Here is a 20,405-nt window from a genome sequence, read left to right on the forward strand (position 1 = left end):
GTGTTCTAACATCTGAGGTTCACTGGGGATGCAGAGAGGTTGTGGTGGCTCACTGGTCTGCTGTGAGAGATGAGGCATATTGCCTTTCACAGGCGAAAATATGAGTCCCACAGATGGGATCCAGGCCTGGCAAGTGGTCTAAATGTACAAGGGAGAAGAGCCATTGTTTGGAGAACTTTAGAAGCATTGCAATGATTTGGCTTGGCTGGTGTATATAAATTTCCATTATCTTAGGGCAGGTGGTGCTTAGCGGCACATTTTCTCACCTGCCCCATGGAAATGAGGCACCCTCCCACTGATCCTGCAAACTCCGATGGGGATCATTGTTGGAAGGCATTGTGTGGTTCTTCTTGTGTCTTTGTTCTGGTGTTTTTACAAAAGTGAATACGTATTGTAGGTGATTGATCCTCTGACTTTTTTTTTAGCAGGATCACAGATTGATTTGACTTAATATTTGCAAGGCCGGAATTTTACCATCCTGTCCGGCACAGGAATTGGAGTGGGTGAGAGGTGGACAGTGGAAAGATCCATTGACCTTGGGCGGGATTTTATGGCTTTGGGACAAGTGAGGACATAAAATTCTGCCCTTGGAGTTACCTGAGATACTTTATTTAATATTCCTCACAGTCATCTTTGGTTTGTTCCTGAAATCCTGCTTATGATGTGCACCTTTGTAAAGAATTGTTTTTGTTGCTGTTGCTGTGAAGTAGTACAGTACAGATAACATCCAAATTGTTGTTTCTTGCTATTGCGTCTCTTCTGTTCTGTAAAAGACAACCAATGTCAAACTGTTTTGGATAGACATGTATAATTCCTCAAACAAGCCTGTATTGGACTGTTTTAACAATATAAGTATTAATGCATGTATGAGGAGGATTGCGCTGCAGTGCAGAGTATGCAATATCGAAAGAAGATGAAAAAAATGCTCAGAGACAAGGTCAGGGGTTGAGAGAGTGGAAGCATTCTCCAGCAATGGACAATTAATGGGCTGAGATTTAGGGACTGCCTCTAGGTGAGCGTGTAGCTCGAAATAGAATGCCATAATATTAGTTACATGCCCAACACATCTGTGGCTCAAACCCTCATCAATGCCTGTGTTAGTTCCAGAAGCAAGTATTTCAATCTTGCCCATGTGGAGTTTCTTGAAGTGGCAAAATTAAATGGTTAGCAATGCTGCCTCACAGTGTCAGAGACCCAGCCTCGGGTCACTGTCAGTGCGGAGATTGCACATTCTCCCCCTGTCTGTGTGGATTTCTTCAGGGTGCTCTGGTTTCCTCCCACACTCCAAAGATGCGCAGGTTAGGTTGATTGGCCATGATAAATTGCCACTTAGTGTCGGGGGACTCGCAGGATAAATATGTGGGGTTACACAGTTAGAGTCTGGGTGGGATTGTTGTCAGTTCAGCCTCAATGGGCTGAATGGCTCCTTCTGCACTGTATGGATTCAGTGGTTCCATGAAAATTATCCTCTTATTTTTATTTCAGAGCCTAAACCAGTTGAAATAGTTGTTCCCATTGATGTTCAGACTCACTCAACAGTACTATATGTTGGAATGCCAAAGATTGGCTTATTTGATGGAATTAATGTTACATACGAAGATGGAAATAAAAGAATGCCTACAGATAAAATAGATGTTAATATAACCATAGAAAACCTGACACCAGGCAAGGAATATATCTTTACTGTGTATGCAACCAGTGGCAACATGAAGAGCAAAGCTTACAGAGTTCCTGTTGTGAAAACATGCAAGTATCGATGATTTGCAAACACCTGTCACTCGAATATGAACTTTAACATTTTGTACTACGTGGTCACATGTTTTAGCAATTCTTGATTATATTTTGAGTTAAAAAAAAGTTGCGGTCAATGCAAAAGGAGTTATTTAGAAACAAGCAAATGCTGTCAAGTCTACAAATTGAAATCTGTGAGGACAGGCATTTTATGTGCAAAGGTTAATCAAAGAGTGATTTAGGTCAAGTAAGGTAGCTCAGTGATATGGGAAGTATGGCGCATTCATTATGTAGACAAGTTATATAATTGACTGAAGTGAATCTGATCACAGTTGCTCTAGCATCATTGGATGTGAAATAAAACAACTTAAAAATTAATACCTGACCTTGTTTTATTACATTTCCTTTATCTGTTTTAAGCAGAATGAAAAACATGTGTGCTAGAAATGACAGTATCTAGTTCAAATCACAAAGGGACCTGAATGTCATATATCTGAGTTACATATATTGTAATGTTAGATGTTGGGTGACATGGAAAACCCTTAAACATTAACTACTCAGTATTCTTAATGCACTGTTATGTTGGAGAGAATGTCTGAAGCAAGACCATAAATGTGTAACAAATATTACATTGCCAAAATGTTTTCACTTAGGTACATAAATTTAGAAAACAGAATCAACGGCTTGTGGAAATAAATCAAGCTTATCTAATAATACAAAAGTACATGATTGCCAAATAATTGAGTGATAGTTGACTACAGGGTGAATTTAACTGTAACTGCACTGATTAATTTGACATTGACCTATTACATTTATCTTCATATAATTTGTTATCTTTATATTTTTATTCTAGGTTTGGTACCACCTACTAATTTACGTGAAGGGAAAGTCACAGAAACAACACTGGAATTACAGTGGGATAGAGCAGAAGGATATTTTTACCAATATGAAGTGCAATGTGCAAACTGTGATCAGCAGCTTGTGGTAACCTCAAATTGTTGTTGGCGCATTAAAACATACACTATGGCCAGAATTGTACCACCATGCCTGCCCTGGAATTGGGGTGAGCGTGGCTCGCAGAACAGAATTCTCTGCTGGCCTTGGGCGGGATTTTACAAGTCTCGCCCAAGCGAGGTCGTAAAATACCAGCATGGGTGCAGCATATTATAACGCGTATTTGACATTTAACACTTCAAAATGTCAGCTAGAGTTTGAAAATGTTATAAAAGAGCGATTGGTGCAGTTAAATGCCTGATAGTGTGATATTGTTTTGGCAAGTACACATTTATTCAAATAATTTCCAGCTATATTTATTCTTTTATTATGTTTGATTATATGATGTATGTTAAATTATAGATGTATAAAAGTAGCATGTTTACTGTGGTTATTTATTAATTTCAGGTTCAAAAGGTTGACCAAGAGTGTGTGGTATTTACGCACTTGACCCCAGGAAAACTATACAATATTTCACTTCGAACAGAAAAGGAAGGCTATCGAGACAGCATACCTGTAGAACAATTAATACGTACATGTAAGGTTCCAGTTTGTTAAGATATATTAAGTATTATTTTGTGAGTTAACTTAATTGAACTTGGTAGTTAAAATGTCTTGACCAGTGGGGGAACCTCAAAGTTCATGCTAAAAGCTTTCCTTTTGCTCTTAACTAATGTCTATGCTTTTCTTTCCAATCTTAAAACTGTGAATGGAAATTAGAGAAGGAAAATACTGCATTATTAACAAAACAAAACAACCATACTTAGTATCCAAAGGCACTTCACAACCAGAAATAGAGCGGGAACTGGACATGGAATCATTAAGGAATAGCTTAGGAGGGGAACTGATAACTTGTTCACACAAATGGGTTTTAAGGAGGCTTGACAAGAAGTGGATAGATACAAAGCTTTAGGGAGGGACTTTGAGGGAGTAGAATGAAGACTGCTGAAATGTCCACTATCATTGCTGGAGTAATGTTGGGAGGGAGCAGGGTGGTGGTATCATAGCATTAAAGGTCAATGTCTGAGGACCATAAAGTGTGCAGCAGAATAAGGTTGGAGGAAATTGCAGAGATAATGTGGCATTAAAGTTTAAGGATCAGAAATTCAAATTTAATAAACTGGAGAAGAGGGAGGTAGTAGGTCATTAAGGGATGTGGGTGATGGACAAGACAGCTGTATTGTGGTATGGAATATAAGCAGTGGAATAAAATTGTATTGGAGTCTGGAACAGATATAGAAGAGAGTCCCAGAAAGAGGCTCATTGACATATGCAGCAGCAAAAGCATAGAAAAGGAAAGGTTTTCACAATGGAGAGATTGAGGTTGTGAAGGAACTGTTTTGGTGATGGATAGAATGTAGGGTTTAAAACAGATCTCATGGTTCAGATAATCTGGCTCAGCCTTGACTGTCTCATGGGAAAGATGATGCTAAAACTTGCTAAGATCTCATCTTCATTGAGTAGAGGTGATGAGATTTGTGTTACATTTTTATGAAATTTCTCTAAGTTCATCCAGAGGGTAGCCGGAGTTACAGTCAAGTCAGCAGTTTGCCTGAGGATTGGCTTGGATGGGGCAGTTCCAACCAAACTGCTAGTGTCAGCCTGACTCCAATTCACGTTGCATAGGTGGTTGATACACTAAAATATGGCTATCAAATCAGCCACAATTAACAAGTTGGATAATCATATAGAAATGTTGAAATAGCAATTGCTTGTCGTTTTCCATTAAAGCTTTTAAAATGACTTTTTTGCATGACGAAATTGGTCTGGATTTTGAACCGGAAATGGGTTCATAGCCAATCCACAGCCTGTTTTACACTGTATCCGAATGTCTCCCTCTGACATTAATAAACAGGATGTGGAGATGCTGGCGTTGGACTGGACATTAAGAAGTCTCACAACACCAAGTTAAAGTCTAACAGGTTTGTTTTGAATCATGAGCTTTTGGAGCGCTGCTCCCTCATTCCACTTTCCTGATGAAAGAGCAGCGCTCCGAAAGCTCGTGATTTGAAATAAACCTGTTGGACTTTAACCTGGTATTGTCTTAATAAACAACTGAACTCACAGAACATCACCTGAAGTATGAATCAAGTTACAATTTTGGCACTCTATGTAACAATAATGTGCCAAGGTAGGACTGAGAAAGCACCATAGTGTTTATCCAGCACTGCTATCTTTTAAACTTAGCTTCAGAAGCTATATGGAATAATTTTCTTTTTTATTGGAATTGAGCTGGTACATCTGTAATCCCTGTGAAATCAGGGTTCTGTCTGTGTTTCTAATCAGTGCTGCCTTACCTTAAAAAAGGCAAGCCATCACCCATTACAAACACATGATTATTTTAGCAATAAATAGAAATTTTAAATCCATTATTTGATGAATACAGATTAATCTGCATAATATTATTTATCTTTCCTATTTTAGTGCCAAACCCAGTGGAATATTTGAATTATACCAAGACTTTTGATTCAGTAATTATCAGCTGGCCTCAACCTGCTCACGTATTTGATGGATATAACCTTACACTGTCCAGCAAAACCATCTATCAGGTTGTTAACATCCCTTACACTCACTCACGGTAAGATGTAAATAGCATTTTTGTATATTTAGATGCCCTAAGATGCTTTTAGAATGTAAACAGTCTGAATTATCTGGTTATATTTTCAGCTTAAAGTATTTGCATTGCAAATAATATAACACAAAATATATGAAATCATTTCATTTTTGCATATTCAAGCCCAACCTCCCTCTTGTGAGCATGGGAAAGCCCTCATTGGAAACAGGGAACCCTCTTCCGGCTCCAGAGGAACCCCTCCCCAACACTGCCCCCTAATGCCAAAGAGCAGTGTTAGGGAGCAGTGCCCAAGTACTGCTCGGGTATGTCCATCTTCTCTCTATGGGGCAGTACTTACCTGTCCATCCCAGGCAGGTTCTCCTCGCCTAGCTACCATTGCTCCAGACCTATTCTAAATCTCAAGTCAGTGAATGAGAGGGGAAGGATACAGTGGGGAAGGTCACTAATGATATCGAAATGTTTTAAAATGAGGGTACTGACCTTCCTAAGTGTGACCATGTTACATCAATGGTTGGGGGGGGGGGTGGGAGACGATAGCATTATGAGACTTCACTGGAATGATTCGCGTTTTTAGCTTTTTGTGAGATATTGTGCCTCTGTTCCCATTTATGCCTGTGGCAAATGGAGGCGTAAAATTCTAGCTGATGTTTTGGCTAATTAGTTAAGTTTTCTTTGACGTTTTGTTTTAGGGCCCAGTTACAGGGCCGCACTATTGGCTGTCACCCACTTCCATTTTTCTTTTATTTATTTTTGGTTTATATATTAAAGTAGTATAAAAAGGGACAGAATTGTTCACCCCCAAAACAACATTTAAATTTGATTTTGATAAGATTCCTTTCAGATTCTGTCTGTTTATTACAGTGCCCCTTTAAAGGGCTATCACTTTAATTTAATTGGTAAATTTGACGTATTTATTTGATTTATTCAAATGAGTTTAAAAAGGTACAGCTTGGACACTGGGTTATTTAATAGATGTGCAGCAGACATATGAAATGTTGCATTCTTTAAATAAAGAAGTTCTCAAGAAAGGGATTTGCCCCTGGTTTCCTTCTTCACTATCTGGCTCGGGATCCATTGATCATGTATAACACTATTGAAGGTGAGCAAAGAGTTCTACGAGAGTGATTGATCGCCAATATTTATCCTTCGACCAAAACAAGTTAGTTAGTCTTCTATTAATTTACGTCTGTATTTGTTCAAAAAATAGGAACATTATTCATTTGTAAGACATGGATGTCACTGGCTGGCCAGCATTTATTGCCCTTGCAGTTTCCTGTAAGTTTCAATAAGATCCCCCTCTCATCCTTCTAAACTCCAACAAGTACAGACCCAGAGTCCTCAACCATTCCTCATACTACAAGCTCTTCATTCCAGTGATCATTAATGTGAACCTCCTCTGGACCCTTTCCAACCCAGCATTTCCTTCCTTAGATATGGGGCACAAAACTGCTCATAATATCCAAATGGGGTCTGACCAGAGCCTTATACAGCCTCAGAAGTACATCCCTGCTCTTGTATTCTAATCCTCCTGCCATGAATGCTAACATTGGATTTGCCTTCCTAACTGCCGACTGAGCCTACACGTTAACCTTAAGAGTATCTTGAACAATGACTTCCAAGCCCCTTTGTGCTTCTGATTTCCTAAGCATTTTCCCATTTAGAAAATAGTCTATGCCTCCATCCAGGGGGCTACAAGTTTATTTTTTGGCAAACAACCCTCATAATTTAACCTTTTATAGTCCCAGTATCTGAGCGGCATCTTTTACAAAGCCAATATATTCTTCTCAAAGTGCAATTCCCAGAAACAAATGCAGTACCTGTACTTTAAATGGGGCTTGACAGCTTTATGTATGGTAACATAACCTCCAGCACTCTATTCTCATGATAACGATTAACACTCTGTCAACCCTTTCAATTATTTGTTGCACCTGTCTCCAAACTTTTAGTAGTTCATGTACTTGACTCTGAAATCTTTCACTTTCCCCTTAGCTTTGAGTTTGTAGCCATTTAGAAAGCATTCTCTGATCTATTTTTCTTAGATTCAAAATGGATAATTTTCCATTCTCCCACGTTGAACTCCATATGTCATGGTTTTGACTACTCATTGAATGTATCAATGGCAACCTAACAAATTTGTAACTACCCATTTCTCTCTATACTACCTACTGTGTTACTTAGCTTACTATTATAAGAAAACTTGGCTATGTTGCTACCTATTTCTCTCTCTCTCTCTCTCCCTGACTACACTTCAGAAGTAATTCATTGGCTGTGAAGTGAATTGAATTGTCCTGAGGATGTGAAATCACTAAATAAATGCAATTAGAATAATTAGCACTTGAACAGCCAGCAGCATTATTAAACAGAAGCAAAAAATAGTACAATAGCAAATTAAACTTTTTAAAATTTATTTTGCAATGGCTTTTATCTAATTCACCAACAGATTTTTTTTTGTGTATGCTATAAATAGACATGAGCGAAATTAATTTTTCTTCCTATTAAGCTTAGCTGGCTTTTGACTTCATTTCAGATCAGCTCAATTGTGAGATATGAATGATATTTCATGAATCTTCATAGTGTGGTCTTATTACAGATTCATATGAAAATGTTGACTTACTTAGAATGTTGTTAAACATTGTGCTGAATATTTAAGCATAGTACTTGGAGTAAATTGAGCAAAATTTTGAGCCTGAAACATTTGCTGTTTCTCTCTCCATGGATGCTGCTTGACTTGCTGCACGTTTCAATCATTTTCTGTTTTAATTAATAATTTTATTTTGTGTATTTGAATATTACACAGAACATACAATTATGACAAGCTGTTACCTGGTACCATCTACTATGTAAGTATTGAGACCACGAGTGCAACAAAGAAGAGCCGTCCCACCAGAATCAGTGTTACGACAAGTGAGTTTTAGTTGCACAACTAAAAATACTTAGGGCTCAATTTAGTCCAGAAATGGTCTCCCTGGATGTCAAACGGGGTTCTTGAGCTGACAGAAAGAGGCCTGCTGCCTGCAATCATGTGGTGACCAGCCAGCAGGGAAAGTGACAGGCAGGGCACCTCTGATTACATGGCAGAGACAGACTTTTTATCTGCTCTGACAGATACGGTTGCCTCTAATGCTGCAAATGCCTCCCCTGGTTGCTGTGCTTATGCTTTTAACATTGTGATCTAAATGATGTGTTATAAATGATGAAGGCTGGGTTATGCTGTTTGCAGGAAGAACAACATTAATCTTGTTCCATACCAGGGTGCTGTAAGATTACTAATAATTTAATAATGAAAGATGATTATTTTATATAAACCAAAGTTTGGCTGTTCTTGGATCAGTATCATGTCTCTATTTATGTCCACCCACACTTTGGCAAACCAGACCACAAGCCTGTGCTCCTGCTCCCAGCTTACAAGCAAAAACTGAAGAGGGAGAATCCATCAAAGAGAGTTGTGCAATGTTAGTTTGAGGAATCAGATGATCTATGGGGCTGTTTGGAGTCAATGGACTGGTCAGTATTTAAAAACTCTATGACCAGCCTGGCCGAGCATGCCACTACAGTAACTGGCTTCATTAGTAAGTGTGTAAAAGACTGTGTGCCAAAGAAGCAAATCCGTGTGTTTCCCAACTAGAAACCATGGATGAACAGGGATATCCACTGCTTGCTGAAGTCCAGGTCTGAGGCATTCAAGTCGGGTGACCCTGACCTATACAAGAAAACCAGGTACAATCTAAGGAGATCCATCAAAGATGCCAAAAGACAATACCGGACGAAGCTAGAGTCCCAGGCTAGCCACACCGACCTCCGCCGACTATGGCTAGGCCTGCAAGACATGACAGGCTACAAGATGAAGGCATGTAAAATCGCTGGCTCCAACTCACCCCTCCCTGATGTGCTCAATGCATTCTACGCCTGTTTTGAGCAAGAGATCAACGAGAGCATGCCCTCCATCCTGGAAGCCCTGGATGAACCTGTACCTGGAGTCACCAGTGCAGATGTCAGAGCAGCTTTCTTGAAGATCAACCCATGGAAAGCAATTGGCCCTGATGGGGTACCCGGACGTGCACTCAGATCTTGCACAGATCAGCTGGTGGAGGTATTCACAGATATCTTCAACCTCTCTTTACAACAATCTGAGGTCCTATCTATGTCAAGAAGACGACCATCAATGTGCTACCTAAGAAAAACCAAGCAACGTGCCTTAATGACTATCGGCCCGGTGGCTTTGACATCCAACATTATGACGTACCTCGAATGGTTAGCCGTGGCATAAATCACTTCCAACCTTCCGGACTACCTGGATCCACTACAGTTTGCCTACTGCCATAACAGGTTCACAATGGACGCCATGTCCCTGGCCCTGCACTCAACTCTGGAATACCTAGATAACAAGGAAACTTATGTCAGACTCCTATTTATTGACTACAGCTCAGCCTTCAACACCATTATTTTCATGAAACTCATTTCCAAACTCCGTGGCCTGGGCCTCAGCACCCCCGTCTGTGACTGGATCCTGAATTTCCTAACTCACAGACCACAATCAGTAAGGATAGGCAACAAAACCTCCTCCACGATCTTCCTCAGCACCGGTGCCCCACAAAGCTGTGTTCTCAGCCCCCTACTATACCCCTTATACATCTGTGACCGTGCGGCCAAATTCCCCTCCAATTCAATTTTCAAGTTTGCTGACGACACCACCGTAGTGGGTTGGATCTCAAACCACGACAAGACAGAGTACAGGAATAAGATAGAGAACCTGGTGGACTGGTGCAGCAACATTAAACTCTCCCTCAATGTCCACAAAACGAAGGAGATTGTCATCCACTTCAGGAAGCACAATGGAGAACATGCCCCTGTCTACATCAATGGGGATGAAGTAGGAAAGGTCGAGAGCTTCAAGTTTTTAGGTGTCCAGATCACCAACAACCTGTCCTGGTCCCCCCATGCTGACACTATAGTTAAGAAAGCCCACCAATGCCTCTATTTTCTCAGAAGACTAAGGAAATTTGGCATCTCAGCTACGACTCACCAACATTTACAGATGCACCATTGGAAGCATTCTTTCTGGTTGTATCACAGCTTTGTATGTATGGCTCCAGCTCTGTCCAAGACTGCAAGGAACTACAAAATCTTGTGCATGTAGCCCAATCTATCACACAAAACAGCTTCCCATCCGTTGAATCTGTCCCACTGCCTTGGCAAAGCAGCCAGTATAATTAAGGACCACACACCCCGAACATTCTCTCTTCTGCCTCTTCCTTTGGGAAAAAGATACAAAAGTCTGAGGTCATGTACCAACTGACTCAAGAACAGCTTCTTCCCTGCTGCTGTTAGAGTTTTGAATGGACTTGCCTTGCATTAAGTTGATCTTTCTCTACATACTAGCTATGGCTGTAACACTACATCTGCACTCTCTCATTCTCTTCTCTATGAATAGTATGTTTTGTCTATATAACATGCAAGAAACAATATTTTTCATTGTATGTAAATGCATGTGACAATAATAAATCAAATGAAATCAAAAAATGTCACACATCCAGGGTCCACTATCAAAGAAGACATTATTGAGTTTAAATTGAAAAAGAAATGTCATTGACTATTGCTGGCCCAGGTTCTGACCTGTGCCACTTAGACTGTTCCATCAGGCCCTCTGATCTGTGTAATAGTGTAATAGCATCCTCTGGTGGCCATTTATGTATGTATATGTAGCCAAACTGCAACACACTAGTTTCAGTTGGCAGTTAACTGGCATACCTCCTTCCCAAGTTGCTCTGATGAAGGGTCAGATAGGCTCAAAACGTTAGCTTTATTCTCTCCCCACAGATGCAGTCAGACCTGCTGCGGTTCCCAACATTTTCTGTTTTTGAGTCAAGGGGCCCTATTTTACCATTTTGATTCTTGGTGCTGGGCGGACTTGAAACTGGGAGTGTTTCAGATCTGACGTTTAGATCCGTTCTGAGGCGCCCCCATATGCACTCTGCCTACAAAAATGTCAGCGATTCCAAATAGCAATGCACAAGCCTGTGGGTGGAGCTTCACGCCTAAAATCCTGCAGCTCCCATCGGCACCTCCAACTATGCACATACAGAAAAAAAAGATAGAATACAACTCCTGCAACATCTCTCCCAGGCCTGATAACACCTCCCCCTGGCCCCTGCAGACATTGCCCCAACCCCACAACATTACTAACCCCCTTATCCCCCTACCCCCTCTGCTACCAGACTGATCACAAGCCCTTGCCCCCCTTCCACCCCCCCCACCAATCTCAGGAAGAATGGCAGCAACCCCCTTTCACCCCCCACTGCTCACAGGCAGATGGGCAGCGGACCTACCATCCCCCCCTACTGATCACGAACAGGTTCAGACAAATTCATTAGACTTCTGCCTGTTTTTTTTTAGGAGCTCTTGCTACCCAAATATAGGTTTGCTGGAAAATCAGACCTTCCAGAAATTTTGCACTTTCTTTCATACTCCTCTCCGATCGCAGTTCCACATGGGGCAGCTCAAGATAAAAATTGCCTGGAAGTAATACCCTTAGAATATATTGATGTCTGAGAAGCCTGGGCAAGGTCGATGAATTCCTTCTGGGAGTAGAAAATAGGCATTTCCAGGCAACTTGTTGTCAAAGAAGACTGGCTCAGTGGCACAGTGGTTAGCATTACTGCCTCACAGTGCCAGGGACCTGGGTTCGATTCTGGCCTCGGGTGAATGTCTGTGTGGAGTTTGCATGTTTTTCCTGTGAGTGAGTTTCCTTCAGGTGCTCCAGTTTCCTCTCACAGATCTAAGATGTGCATTGGCCATACTAAATTGCCCCTTAGTATCCCAAGATGTGTAGGTTAGGGGGATTAGCTGTGGTAAATGCAAGGGGTTATAGGGATGGAGAGGGGGTTGTGGTCAGCCTAGTTAAGATGGTCTGTCGGAGAGTTGGTGCAGACACAATCCCGGCACTGTAGGGATTCTGTGGATTCTTTGGAAGAATCAAAAATCAGGCTATCCCAGTAATTGCCAAAGGGTCCAGAAAGATGGTGACCAGGATGATGGGATAAGAATGGCAGCTGGGAAGGGGTGTGTGTGTGTGAGTGTGGTGTGAATGTGGGTGTGGTGTGTGCAAATATCTGCGTGAGTGTGTGTGTATTGCATGTTTGTGTGTGTGGATGTGTGAGTGTGTTGCATGTGTGTGTGTGGTGTATGGTGTGTGTGTGGTGTGTGTGTGTGTGTGTGTGTTTCAAATTGATTTAAGGCTTTCAAATTGATGTAGGCCCCTTATTTATATATATGCAAAATATTTAATGAGATGGGTGTCTTTTTTTCAACAGTTTCCACAATGACATCTTTGAATGTTTAGGTCATGTTGCATACTTTCAATACTTAATAGGATCTTGTTACAAGCAAATGTTAATTGATTTGCCTTATCTATTATTTAAGATATTCCATATAGTTGAAAAATAGTGAGAATAAACCATTGTATGAATTTCTTAGTTCCTGAACCTCCAGTGGACTTGCAGTTTGTTGAACATGATGAGTACTCGGTCTACCTATTCTGGAAGCCTCCAAGAGGTGATTTTGACACTTTTGAGGTGAGTGAAATTTATGGTAAAATTTTTGCTAAATTTAATGACAGTTTTCTATTTTAAGTACATACATTCGGGAGGAGTGATAATTACTGAATATTTTGTTTTCATTGTTAAGATAGAATTAGGAACTTAATGTCGCCTTACTCAGCTTACACTTCAGCTGTAGAAAGCAAATGAGGACCTCTCACTGGGATGATGCCATAACTTAATATTTAATGAGGGAAGCATTAACAGACAGGTCATCTAACAATGTGGGCTTACATAAACCGGATTAAATTTCTCATCATTCAAAATTAATTAATGAACAATGTGTTCCTTCAATCATATTGGAATTTTGTTGTAATAATTGAAAAGGAGTTTTAAAGAATAAAAACTAATATGATTAATTCTGTTTTCTTTTGTTTCAAGTGGAGTGTTTATCATGAAGTTTATAAATTTTTTACATGAGTTTGGTTGGTTTTATTCCTGTGACCAGAGCTCATTTTATAGTCAGATGTCCCTTAAACTAGTGATAATTAACAATAATAATCTATCACTAAACCTTAATGAGAGGGTCTTATTTTTTTGTGCCATCAGTATTATGGGGAATTTTAGATCATTCATAGAATACTTTTTAGACTAGAAACCCATTTTCAAGTATTTGATTGTCTTGTTGATAAGGTTAGCTGGTGAGGTCATGGCTTAGTGACATTGTCGTTAGATAAATAATCCAGAGACAAAGAATAATTCTCTGGGTACCTGGGTTCAAATCCCACCACAGATTGTGAAATTTGAACACAGTAAAAATGTGGAATTGAAAGTCAAAAGATGGCCATGAATTGATTACCATAAAAACCCATCTGGTTCACTAATGCCCTGTAGGGAAGAAAATCTGCCATTCTGACCTTGTCTGGTCTATTTCAGACCCACAACACTTAAATTCCCACTCAACTGTACACCACCATTCAAGCTGCTAAAAAGAAGTCAATAAGTCAATGAAACTGGACAGACCACCCAGCATCGATACCAGAAATTACAATAGGCACTAAAAATGACAATGGCAAACTCAGTCCTGTTGACCCGACAAAGTTCTCCTTGCTAACATGCCAAATTGGGAGAGCTGTCCCACAGACTAGTCATACTTTTGGAATCATACCTTAGAGTTAATGACCCAGACACCACCATTACCATCCTGGGTATGTCCTGTTTCATCAGCAGAACAGACCCAGTTGAGGTGGCTGCGCTGTGGTACACAGTCAAGAGGGAGTTTCCCTCAACATCGACTCCAGAATCCATGAAGTCTCATGGCATCAAGTCAAACATGGTCAAGAAAATCTCCTGCTGATTATCATGTACCCAACCCCTCACCACCCCTCAGTTCTACTGACCTATCTTACAAATGTACCTTCTCTTTGGCTTCTCAAAGTGCCTGGACTTTTAAACTTAGTTAAAGTTTATTTATTAGAGTCACAAGTAGACTTACATTAACACTGCAATGAAGTTACTGTGAAAATCCCATAGTCACCACGCTCAGATGCCTGTTCGGGTGCACTGACGGAGAGTTTAGCATGGCCAATGCATCTTAACCTAAACAGCACATGTTTCAGACTGTGGGAGTAAACCGTAGCACCTGGAGGAAACCCACACAGACAAGGAGAGAATGTGCAGGTTCCACACAGGCAGTGACCCAAGCCGTGAGTCGAACCCGGGTCCCTAGCAAAATGCCACCGTCTATAGTAACAAGTGCCGTAACGAAATGGGCTTAGCTTAACCCACTGTTCTCTATGTGAGACCTCTGGAACCCACTCCCCTACATTGTTATCACCAGGCCTGAGCTGGAAGGTCAAACAAGAAGGGAGCAGATGGTAAGAAACTGGGAGTGGAGTGGCAATTTGACTCTGTTGTCACTTCACAGAAATAATACAAAAGTTTACCTGGTTGTGTTGAGGAGACCTAACTGTTTACATGAAATATAGTGGGGGATTTTTCTTAAATAACAAAAGCAGGATAATCAATATTCTGGTAATTTTTTTCTAAAGTAAAAACTACATTCAGTCTCGTATTACCATAATCACAACATTTTCAAATATGATACAAAATTCAGTACATACTTGCAACTGTGGCACACCAGGTGAAACAAAGTGCTGTTCCTTTGTATTCTAATATTGACTTAATTCACAGTTAAGGTACCACTTATCTGGAATCAACGGAACTACATATGGAACAACTCTACGTGGCACTGGTTTCATGATCAAAGATCTCATTCCAGGAGCGGAATATGCATTTCAAATAACAACAATTAAAGGGATGGAGAAGAGTGCAATAATTGAGAAAAGGCTAAAGAGAAGTAAGAATCTTGAACATATTTCTCATCCTCTTAATTGAACCTCAATTGATTTTTAAAGAATATGAAGGTTAGTTTCCATGGGGTTTTCTTGTCTTGTAATTTCAGTGGAAGAGCTTCTGAAAGACTTTTTCAAGGCTTTCCTATGGTGGAGCAACAAACAATTTGGAAAACCACCATGGAAATGCACCTCTAAACTACTGCAAAAAGAAAATAACTTGGATTGATATAACCTTTCATTTCTTGGGACATCCCAAAGCTATCACCAATGAATTGCTTGCTAGACAAGGACAATGGCTATAATGATTTGCATTTATAGTTAAATGTCCTAAGTAGCAGTGTCAAACAAAATCTGGCATCAAGCTGCATTAGGAGCTATTAGAGGAAATGACCAAAAGCTTGGTTGAAATGGTAGATTTTAAAGACCATTTCACAGGATGAAGGAGAAGCAGAGGTTCAGGGATGGAAAGTTTAGGGCCTTTTGAAGGCAAGACCACCATTAGTAGAGTGACTAAATCAGGGATGGTGAGGAGGCCAGAATTGAAGGAGTGCAGACATCTCAGAATGTTGTAAAATTGAAGGAAGAAAGGAAGGGGGTGAGGATGTGGAGAGATTTGAAACAAGGATGCAGATTTTATTATCAAGGTGATGTTTATCTAGGGTTGGATCCCCCACCTCTCCAACCCCTGCCTGGGCGTGCTTTCTGGCAGCAGAGGTAGCTCGCCATTGGTCGCCAGTGGGATCTTCTGGTCCTGCTGATATCTGTACCAATTAGCATAGCTCGCCCGCCCCACTGCAGGGAAATCGGTTGTGGGAAGGGCCAGAAAATCTCGCCCAGGGAATATTACCAGCACCCTTGAAGCCAGCAGAGAATACCATTCTACAAGTCTCACCCACCCCGATTTTGGGGCAGATGTGTCAGTAAAATCAGGGCCTAGCTGTCAGCAAGCACAGCAGGAACAAAGAGAGAAGATGCTTGAAATACTCAATATCTGTGGAGAGAGACCTTTGTCACAGAGCTGAAAAGCTATTCTTCCCTCTCTCTTTTGTCTCCTTGCAGACACTGCCAGAACTGCTGAGCATTTCCAGCATTTTCTGTTTTTAATTTCGGGTTTCCAGAAGTATTTTGCATTTGTTGTAGCAAGCATAGGAAGTGACGGGTGAATGGGAATTGTTTTGAGTTAGGAAGTGGGCAGTGGGGTTGTGGTTCAGTTGTAGATTACAGAGGATAGAACGAGGGTGGTCAGGTATGGATTTTCTTGCTAGGAACTTTGCACGTTAATTCATGATAGTTTCTCCTTCTTGCCTGGTCCCTTATGTTGAGTTGTTAGTAGGCAACTACTAGGGCTTTTTAGTATTCTTTCTCAATGCTCCTTTCTCATGCTCACCACAAATAGACAATTTCAGTAGACAAACCTATACTTCCTACAGACTGAAATTGAATCCTGATGCGTTAAGGGAATGAGATATCAAGTCACCTGTTGAACAGTCTATCCTTTTACTATAAATCTGCATCAGATGTGCATAAAATTTCACTATGTGTCACTCACTCCAGAACATGGATAATATCAGCTTTGCAAGACATTTTCCATCTCAGACTGCTTTTTAAAATCAAGTTTACAAGGTGAAAATATTTATAAAAACAAGCTATCCAATCAGTGCATCGGTAAACACAATACTTGGTGACTAGATGCACTTGATGAGATTAACTAAGCAAAAATGACCTCTGCTGGTGATCCTTGCTGATTTTGAGATAAGCTGACTGATAAATGTTGTTCTACAGTAAAAACAGTGTGGCATTTAGTGAATTTATTTACGTATTAATGTCTGATAACAAGTATGTCCTTGTGCATTCTGGCATGATGACTGATCAATTTAACACAGCAGTCATATTATTATAGCACCTTTGGAAAATTGACACTCGTATTGAAATTCAGTCTGTTAAATGAAGCTAATCAGCTGAACAATACCGATGCAACACCTTTTGTATATGGCATTTGCCGATCTGAAGTAAGCAGGCAGAGCGGCAAGCATTTGTGTGGTTGGTTAATTGACTTTTACAGCAAGTTGCATATTGAAGGACTAGGTTTGGGACTATTGGGTATGAAAGCAGCAGTTTCAAACAGCAACAAGGGAATCTATTCTTTGAAGCTCAATATTCACAAGTGCCTGCATTGCAAACAAGGGCAAAAACTGCTTTCAGCCTTCATTCTTATTGCAGAGAAGGATTCCTTTAAATAATGTTTAAAATGGCCAGCCCCTGACTATCTATTACCCCGATCTTGTGGCCTCTTTAGGAACTAAAAGTAGCAAAGTGAGCAGAAATCACAATACATGTCATTATATCACCTCGGCTTACCTTGAATCATAACCTTCCTTTCCCATCCCCCTCCACCCCCACCTCTCCCTCCACCGCCTGAATTGCCAAAAATCCTGCAGGAACAGCAAAAAATCATGGCAGGCATCTTGGCATCATTACTGAGGTTAAAGGTGTCACAGATTTCAAAGCCATCCCACACAGGTGCCAATATTAAATATGATTTAAGCATACATTGCTTGTACAATTATCTATAGTATGTTAAAAATATTAAATTTTCACATTCTGCTAAGTCTAAATAGATTCCTATGTCAACATTTTTAATGTGATCAACTAACGGTAAAATTATTTATTTCCTATGTGATATTTGTTCAATCTTACTTTTGCACAGAAATTGGTCAAAATAGCATACACATTGCCCCATTCAGTTCAAAGCAGTTTCAGCTTAATTAATTCTCAAATTGAAAACTAAGCAGCCTTGTTACTGAAAGCAAGACGACACCAGTTGTCTACTTGCACCCTTGAGCAGACATAAATCCATTTTAACAAATGGAGTTGCACTATTGTATTTAAATCTAAGAGTGAAACCAGATAGAGGGTGGAATTCTCCCACATTTACTCTTAGGTGCTCCCATTGGTGACCTGGCCAGTTCAAATTTTTGACAGCTGACAGGCAGTAATGAACAGGTTGAGCAGGGAGCTGCTTGAAAGCACCATGCCAGCGGTGATCTTCAGGTCTGCCAGGGCTAGAAGGGGCAGTGGTGGGAACCACATCCCAGGGGACTGTATCGGGACAACCCCTTGCCTCCAGCTTGAGCCCACTCAACTCATGGGACCTTTGATGGACTGACCCTCTGCAACCTGGGACAAATGGTCTCTGGACCTAACTCCTAGCACACACACCCCCCCCCCCCCCGTGGTCTAGTATGCCAAGTCCATGCTGGTCTTTGCAAGCACCAAAGTTCGCCAGGTACGCAGTTCCTGCTGAGGAGAAGAATGAATGGTGGAAGGGCATTGAATTGGGCTTGAAGTTCGCTAATGAGATTTAAAACAGGAGTTTTGAATACTAATCGCATTGCCACCCGCTGTGGGTGAGAACCCGATTGGGGCAGACATGATAGGTTGGATGAACCCCGATTGCCATCACGCCCAGCGGGAATCCCCATTTTTGGCCTATGCCCAATTCAGCAGGACCCCCCTGCCCCCCCAACCCCACACAAAGCTTCAGTATGATGTGTGATTCTGGGCTTGGCTTCAAATTCCATAATTTAATACATCATGGAAGCCACCTATTTTTGCATCGATAACATTGCCCACCTCCTTCTCTACATCATTCACCAGCTGAATTCAGTAGCAGGTTGGATATCCTCTGCATCCACCCCCCCCACTGTGTTCTCTCTGGCCTGTCATACAAATGAAGGTTCATACAAATGAAGATTGAATGGTGATTTCTTGATCAAAACCCAGTTATTTTCCATAATTTTTTTAAAATGTGGCTCCTTCATCAACGTAAGAAGCCTCACAACACCAGGTTAAAGTCCAGTAGGTTTATTTGGAATCACGAGCTTTCGGATTGCTGCTCCTTCCTCAGGTGAGTGGAGAGTTGGCTTCACTCACATTCCAACCATTACCTAGCAGTTGCATTTCTGTCTATATGTGCAATATTTGTGAACCCAATTCTCCATCCACCTGAAGAAGGAGCTGCGCTCCGAAAGCTCACCCCAGTCCAGCGCTGGCATCTCCACATCATGGTCCTTCAGCAAAAGTTGAGACCTATCACTATCCCTTTGCTAAACAGAAAACCTTTCCCTTACCTCAGAAATCCCTCCAGTATGAACAACAGAAGTTCATACAAGCACAATGCGGTGTAATTACTGGGATTATAGAATCAAAAAATGTTCTTCCTACACACATTTCAGATATGAAGTATAACTGATGTTTGATGGTAATATGCTTGGGAGATAATACAGTTAATTGTTTGTGGTATAACAAAATTATTAAATTTTCAAATGTATCTTGAAAACTTTGCACTTTAAATTCTGTGCCTCCATGAATAATGGGAATTGGCCATGTAAATGCATTGAGTGATTATTGAAACCTACTGCCAGTGATAGCACTATAACGTCTCATTTATGCACATTTCTGTTCTTCAGTCTAGACTGAAGAAAAGCACTGCTGCTCCATTCCATTCTACCTCCCTGCTTCCTAAATTGCAATAATTTTTCCAACTAGCTGTAAGTAATTTTATAAACTAAGGGCAGAATATATGAGTTTAAAATGGTTGTTGAAATATATTTGCGTTCTGTGGTCCAATTATCCACCTCTCTCTAATCTAGCTTCACATGAAGACTGCACTTGGTCTTGACTCATTGTGTAACCCCTTAAGAGATTAATAATATTCTTAGCATCCATAATAATTTATTCACAACAGCACCATTGCTGGATAAAAATATATTCAACTATTTGTTGATTAAAACTTACAGCACAATATGTTTTATTTCAAGAACCTGGAAGACCTCAACTGCTAGAAGTTTCAAATATTTTAGCGACAGCATTTACTTTATCTTGGAGAGCCCCGGTTGGATATGTTGATTATTATAAAGTGGATCTTATTCCTGACCAAGGCTTTGTTAATATCACAGACCTGGGAGATGACAACTTCAAGGTATGACCTTCATGATGGTATTTTTAGTGAGTGCTTGTCACATTATAGAAAAGGACAAAAAGATTAGTAAGGAAGGAACAAATAGACTACGAGGGAAAGATAACCTGAAATATAAAGATGGATAGTAAGAGTTTCTATGGATATTTAAATAAGAAAGGTGTTAACAAAGCAAGCAGTAGCCCCTATATAAAGTGCTCCTGTGGAATTGATAATAGAAAGTAGGGAGATGGTAG

General features: G+C 40.5%; 1 protein-coding gene across 1 annotated transcript in view; it reads left to right on the forward strand.

The window, feature by feature from the left end:
- The window catches only part of ptprq (protein tyrosine phosphatase receptor type Q), a 171,285-nt gene that overhangs the window by 28,741 nt on the left and 122,139 nt on the right, over positions 1–20,405 (forward strand). The window contains exons 11-18 of the mRNA XM_080191499.1: positions 1,486–1,746; positions 2,585–2,715; positions 3,133–3,262; positions 5,149–5,302; positions 8,097–8,203; positions 12,773–12,870; positions 15,028–15,193; positions 20,012–20,172. Of these exons, the coding sequence (XP_080047625.1) occupies positions 1,486–1,746; positions 2,585–2,715; positions 3,133–3,262; positions 5,149–5,302; positions 8,097–8,203; positions 12,773–12,870; positions 15,028–15,193; positions 20,012–20,172 (1,208 nt within the window). The remainder of the gene's footprint in view (positions 1–1,485; positions 1,747–2,584; positions 2,716–3,132; positions 3,263–5,148; positions 5,303–8,096; positions 8,204–12,772; positions 12,871–15,027; positions 15,194–20,011; positions 20,173–20,405) is intronic.

This window comes from Carcharhinus amblyrhynchos, chromosome 6 (genome assembly GCF_965287045.1).
Source record: "Carcharhinus amblyrhynchos chromosome 6, sCarAmb.v2.hapA, whole genome shotgun sequence".
NCBI classification, from domain to species: Eukaryota; Metazoa; Chordata; class Chondrichthyes; order Carcharhiniformes; family Carcharhinidae; genus Carcharhinus; species Carcharhinus amblyrhynchos.